At 46.5% G+C, this 6,746-nt stretch overlaps 1 protein-coding gene across 1 annotated transcript; it reads left to right on the forward strand.

Moving 5' to 3' along the window:
* Window positions 1–1,722: 1,722 nt before the first annotated feature.
* LOC144218861 (secretoglobin family 1D member 2-like) lies at window positions 1,723–3,475 on the forward strand (the record flags this gene model as incomplete). Its single annotated transcript, XM_077748832.1, has 2 exons — window positions 1,723–1,777; window positions 3,288–3,475. Coding segments are annotated over exons 1-2 (243 nt in total), but the record flags the coding sequence as incomplete, so codon positions are not given.
* Between the last annotated feature and the right edge of the window lie 3,271 nt (window positions 3,476–6,746).

The raw sequence follows: 6,746 nt of genomic DNA on the forward strand, positions 1-6,746 counted from the left end.
ATAATTTGACTACTCTAAGTACCTCATATTAGTGGAATCATGCAGTGTTTGTCTTGTTTAACTGGCTTATTTCCCTTAATGGACAGTCCTCAAGGTCACGCATGTTGTAGCATGTGACAGGGTTGCCTTGTTTAGAAGGGTGAATGTGAATAATGCTATGTGTATTTCCCACACTTTTTTGGATCAATTCACCTACCCATGAACACTGGGTTGTTTGCACCTCTTGGCTATTGAATAATGCTGCAATAAACATGGGTATGCATGCTCTCAATTCTTTTGCATACGTCCTCAGAGGTGAACTTGACTGAATGACCATAGCATAACTCTCTTGTTACATTTTAGGGACCACTGACTCTTATCCTCAGAGGCTGCACCAGTTTATATTCCCACCAAAATGCACAACAGTTCTTATTTCTCCACATCTAGGCCCATTCTTATTATTATTCCCTTTCCATTGTCTTTTTTTAATAAGATGCATCATAATGGATATGAAAAGCACATGTGATTTTGACTTCAGATCTGAGACCCAGCATATGTGGACTGGTGTCTCACCTCACCCACCCATTCTGCTCCCACATCCCACAGAGTCAAATGGAAAGTCCCCTTGAGATGGTCCATCCTGTCTCTCCACTCACCAAGCCTTCCCTTTCTCAATGTGCACTATTACATGTATATTATGTTTTGGGGTAAGCGAGGTCCCTGATATTCTCAAGACACGTGATTTATGCCGTCTTGTCTTCTCTCATACTGTTCCTTTGGGAGCCCTCATCCAGCTATTCCTTCATGTCAGAATTCTTATATCCTGGAAATGCTCTCACAGGTGCTCCTTCTGTATAACCAGACTGCCGTCCTAATGCCTTTTGTAAGAATTTTCCACGCCTCCCCTGTGTTCCCATAGAGCACACAACTCACAGTTGGGGCGAGGCTGAGGACGAGCCCCGGTGGGGAGCCCCTGGCCTCGACCCTGACGACTTAGAAAGGCTGACCCTTTCAGTCGACTAGTAAAGCTAACAAGCAGTCTCTCTTTGTCAATGGAGAGACTGATTGTATTTGAAATATCCTTGGATAGTTTTAGACATATGAACTTAGAGTAGGAAATTAGTAGTTGGGAAGGTAGTCTTCCCCATGGATCTTGGGATAACAAAAACCACTCAGGTCTCTTACTGCGGTCACCATGCAGCTGCCCTTTCTGCCTCTCACCTGGGCAAAGGCAAACACGGCAGAGCAAGCATCATTTCACACCGAAGAGGCACCGTAACCAAGGGTAGTGGTTTGTTGGTTCATAGTCTTTCACTTATTCAAAGATTATTTGCTTTTCTGCCCCTGTGTGCCAGGCACTATGCTTAAGTAAAGATGAGCAAAAGCAGAGGCTGCCGCAGAAGTCAAGGAGTTCACATCTAGGGGTGCTTGCATCAATAAACTGACTATGCAGTTGTAAAACTACAACCTCAGTTATGCTACAAAGGAGACGTACCTGGTTTCAGCAATGCCTGTAAATGGGGACATGGACCAAGTCACTGAGGTCTGTGACACAGATGGATGGCATGAGCCCTGAGTGAGGAAGAGAGGGCTGGAAGCCAGGCCCGTGACATGACCACATGTTTATTTGGGCAGGACAAGGGTGGCCCTCTAGGTATAAATACTCCTGGGCTTCCCTGGCCTCTGAGTTCAGCTCCTGACTACTCACTGTTCACTGAAGCTGAAAACTCAAACAAAAAAACCATGAAGCTGTTCCTGAGTGTCCTGCTGGTCACTCTGGCTCTTTGCTGCTATGAGGGTGAGTATCATTTCTAATGAGACCAGCACCAGCCCTGGTGAGTACCCTTCTCGGAACTAGGGGAACTTAAGTGGCTTTCTTTAAAAGAAGAAGAAGAAGGAGGCGAGGAGGGGGCGGGGGAGGAGGAGGAAGAAGAGGAAGAAGAACAAGAAAAAGTAAAAGAAAAGAGCTAGTGTTGTCTGAGTCTCTAAATAATAAACCCAGCAAGCTCTGGGAAAAAGCAGAACTCACTATATCTACTAGTGAGTATCTGAGTATATCTGCCAGTCCCCCTAGTTTCCATGGGGTACCACCATAGAGGTGGGATTTCTGTCTATCTAGATTAATTCTAGCCATCGATCAAACAATATTTTTGCATGTCTTCTTACCCTGGATAACGACCCACATCTTCTTGAGTCAATCTATTTCATGTGACTTTTTAAACACCCTCCTCCCTGTGTTGCCTCTGATTGAACCTCTCAACTTCTTTGATCAGGGCTTGGATCAGACCCTAGTAGGGCACTTATGGCTGCAGCATGCTTATAAAGACAGGAAGATAGAGAGCCCACAGCAGGAAAGTCGGTCACTATAGGCTTCTCCACCATTCCAGTAGGGTCAGGAAAGAGCCTCAGTTCCTGCCTCTCATCCTCTCTAAGGAATTCTGTACATCACTGCAGGAAATAGGAAAAAAAACCAATCATACCTTTGTGTATAAGCTTCAAAGGGGTTCAGGCTGATGACCTGGGCATTGTGTTTGTATGTGTACGTTTAGCTTTACTATCATGTCTGCATCCAATGACATAATCTTATTCTTTAATTTAACTCACACTAACATCTTCCAACATACATAGTTTGATCTACTCTTCTCTAGATTTACCCACTCTTCTCTGCTCTCTGGTAAGATCTCACACTACCATTCATTACACAATTGATATTCAGGGGTGTCTGGGTGGCTTGATCAGTTAAGCATCTGACCTTGGCTCACGTCATGGTCTCATGGTCCACAGGGATCCAGCCCTGCATAAGGCTCTGTGCTGACATCTCAAAGCCTGGAACCAGTTTCGTATTCTGATTCTCCCTCTCTGCCCCTCCCCATCTCACGTTATGCCCTCAATCTCTCTCTCCTTCAAAAATAAATCAACGTTAAAAAATATATAAAAAATAGAAAGTTGATTGTCAACCCTCCTCTTCCTTGATATCCAAGGAAAAACAAGGTGTCATCCTATGCAGGCAAAACTTAATTGTTTGAAATATAAAGAAAGTGAATATCAGCAAACCAGGAGAGTCTTGGAAAGGAAGGGATGTGCTTTAAAAAGGATAAAACCTGAACTAGGGATTAGTAAGCCTGTACACTAGCCCTGGTTCTTCTGCTCTTGCTCTGAGATGTGAGGAAGTCCCAGGTGCCAGGGTCAGGCACCGCTGTGGGATGAGATCATGAAACCCCTGGGGCTGATGTCTAGCTCTAACCTCAGGGAGCCGCAGGAAACACGTGATTTTCCTCACATCGATTGTATTTCTTTTTCTTCACTAGTCAATGCAAAGGCCTGTCCAGCCTTTGTCAGCGATTCCACAGGCTTCCTCTTGCTACATGAATTAATATTTGGGCAGTCACTTCAGAAATATAATGCACCTCCAGAAAAGGTTCAGGCCGTTTTGGACGTGAAGACTTGCGTGGATAAGATCCTGCCCTACAGAAAAATGCAACTTGCAATAATATTGGTAAGTTCTTCTTTGTGCACATTGGCTTTTGCTCAGCTGAGCAGCCAGAAACGTGGTCCGGGCACTGCTCTGTCGGGGGCATAGGTGGCAGAGCCTCACCCCTTGCCCCTGAGAGAGTGACCGGTGGCCACAGAGTGCAGGACGTGACACGTGTGGAGCTACATTAAGGCTATGCAGAGCGTCTGGGCACATCGCTACTTCTCCGGTCACGTCCCTGGGTGCCAGGTGCCCCAGAGTGTCCTGAGGAGGAGGACAACTGGGGTCCCACTCAGCGCTGTTGAAGGGTCAAAGGGCGGCTGCCTCCCTGCCTGGGAGCACTCCCGAGGGCGAGCTCCCCTCACCCAGTGGTCCCAGACACAGGGGAAGTTCGTGGGCACGCTGGGATGTTGAATGGGGAGACAGCTGGGGGGGACGGATTCAGCTCGGACGCCCTGTCTGCATGGAGGACATGAGGCCAGGCACCCTGCCTGGTCCTGCAGCACCAAGGCCTCTCCCCACCCCACCTCGGCCCACCCCGCCGCTCCCTGCCTCCCACTCCATCCCTTCTTGCACCCACGGCCACACGCCTTCCTCACTGTGTGTCCTGCACCCACGTGTGAAGGTGACACACTTATATTACATCTTTGTTGAGAAATAAGATATTTAAGGGTGTCTCCCTGTCCAGCGCCTGCGGGATTGAGGTCATGAGGTTCAGTCACAAATGCCCATGGCGGCTGGATTTTCAGTACCCAGGAGATGTGCCAACCCGTTGAATTTCCACCCTGTGAGCCTGGGAATCTCCTAGCAGTACCCCCAAAGTCCCCTCCCAACCTTTTCCAGTCTCTCACCCCTGTATCCTCTTTGCAGTGAAAACGTAGAGTCCTCTGCTCTGGGATAGCAGTGGAAAAAGTCTTGGGCAGCTCCTCCTTCTGCTAGAAACCTGAGTCTTACTCTCCATCACCTCCGCGTTTCTATGCCAGACTGTGGGAGCGGTTTTCTCAGGGCTTGCAAGGTCTGTGGTCATCACATAAGGTCTATTTTGTTGACCAGCCTCCCTGGTTTGCTGTCTTGAAACCATTCTACTTCCCTTTTGTCTATTAAAACATTACCGACAACTCCTTGTGACCGACAGTCTATGTTCGTGTGTTGGCCCCAGGGCACAATATCTAACCTTCTCTCTCTTTATCTGTTTCAGGGGAAAATCACGGCCTCATGTTGGTTTTAAATCTTATATAGTAGTATCTCTGTCTTGCAGTGATCCCCTGATCTTCCAGAAAATGTAAAGGTTTCAACGTCTTGCATCAATAAATCATTTGCCCTGCACTGCTCTATTTGTCTTGTTATTATCCAACAATTTCTGGCCTTGAGTTGGGGTGGCCCTTGCCATGAAGTGGCCATTGGGTGTTGTCAGTAATAAAGTTCAGAGACCTAAAGTCCAGTTACCCAAGCAGCCTGAGGAACAAGGAGCACAAGAGGAAAGGTTTGCTCAGGAATCATCCCACATCACTTTATACATCTCCCATTCACATGGCCATCAGTGGAAAATGAGTTTCAATGTAAGGAGAAACTAACACATTCCTGCTATGGTTTTGTTCCGAAGGAGACCCACAGCCCAGCTGGCTGGCCAGTCATGTGGCGAGCAGCATCGCCCCTGTTTTGTCCTCATCTCAAGCACAGCCAACCTGCTTGGTCCTCACACCTTCACTGTGGTTTCATCCTACCAATCGTCCAGGGGAATTTGTCTTATGTCCACTTCTGAATGTTTCGTGACTCAGGGCTGATCCTTCAGTGAAGTCTTTTTCCACTCTACACACACACATTGTTCCTCAGGTCTAGACCACTCACTAATGCCTGGGGATAATGGTTTCTCTCATACATTCTCTGTCCCAAGAGCTCCAGAAACAGCATCCAGCTGCCATTTGGGCATCCCATTCAAAACTCCACACTTATTTTGGTAGAAATATATACAACCGTACACACTGTCTGCCTACAAACAACTGTCCCTTCCCTGAGGTACTGATGCAGAAAACCAGGATACATCTTAGGCTCCTGGATTCCTTTCTAGTGGCTTTTGAAAACCCCTACCACACACTTGGTGACTTATACCAATGATTTCCTCAGAGTTTGGGTGGTGACAGAAGTCAAAAATCTAGACCACTTTGCAGAAATCACGTGTTAGGAGGGCTACACTCATTCTGGAAAGTTGAGGTGAAAATCTATTCATGGCTGCCTCTAACTTTGATGGCTAGAAACCATCATTACCTGTCTTGACCCCCCTCACTCTGATCTCTGCCCTCAGAGGTGACAGGACCTTCTCCTTTTCTGTGTATGTGAATCTACCTCTGCCTCCTTCATACAAAATGTATGGGGTTGCATTCAGAAGAAATTACACAAAATTCAGGACTAGCTACCCATTTCAGAATCTACCTTTTATCACATCTACAAAGCCTTTGTTGTTGTTTTTTTTAACTATGAGGGGCATTATTGCAAACTGCAGGGACTCAGATGTGGGTGTCAGTTGGGGTTCCTGCATGGCTCAGTCAGTAAAGCATCTGACTCTTGATTTTGGCTCAGATCATAATCTCACAATTTGTGAGTTCAAGTCCTGTGCTGGGCTCTGCACTGATAATGAGGAGCCTGCTTGGGATTTTTGTCTCCCTACCTCTCTGCCCTTCTCCCACTTCCTCTCTATCTTTCTCTCTTCCTCTCTCAAACAAAAATAAAAATGGATACGTTGGGTGGAGGTTCATAAGCTTGCTACATTCATCCCCCCAACACTGACATCCAAAAGCTCACTGAGTTCTGCCCCCTCCACACCCACAACCTCACTTCTGAGCTTCCCCTACATGCCATCCCCACAGCTATCATCACAGTCCAGATCCAGTCCTGTCCATCTTGACTCAAAGTCTCCTACATGGTTCCCTGGACTCTGCAATAGCCTTCCTGCAGTACATCCTCCTCATCCATGACAAAGTGACCCGCTTTCAAGCTATGAATCTCATCTCACTTCTATAACCATGAACTACTGGAGTGTGTGTTTCCAAATGTTATGAAAAAGTGGATTTTGTGAATCTTAAACCCAGCTCTCAAATTATGGTAGGTAACTGATCTTACCTCTTGCCTGAGAAATAGAAGGTAACAGCTTTTTATATTCATCAATTATTAGCACTGCCCATTTAGGAAGTGTATTTTTTTTTTATCACATCAGGAAGTATGTACAGTTAAATTGGTCTCCATTTTGTGAAATGCATTCCATAGTCAACCAATGAACTATGCTCAGTGGACACAAGGA

The sequence above is a fragment of the Crocuta crocuta genome, unplaced genomic scaffold (assembly GCF_008692635.1).
Source record: "Crocuta crocuta isolate KB4526 unplaced genomic scaffold, BGI_CrCroc_1.0 scaffold323, whole genome shotgun sequence".
In the NCBI taxonomy this organism is placed as follows: Eukaryota; Metazoa; Chordata; class Mammalia; order Carnivora; family Hyaenidae; genus Crocuta; species Crocuta crocuta.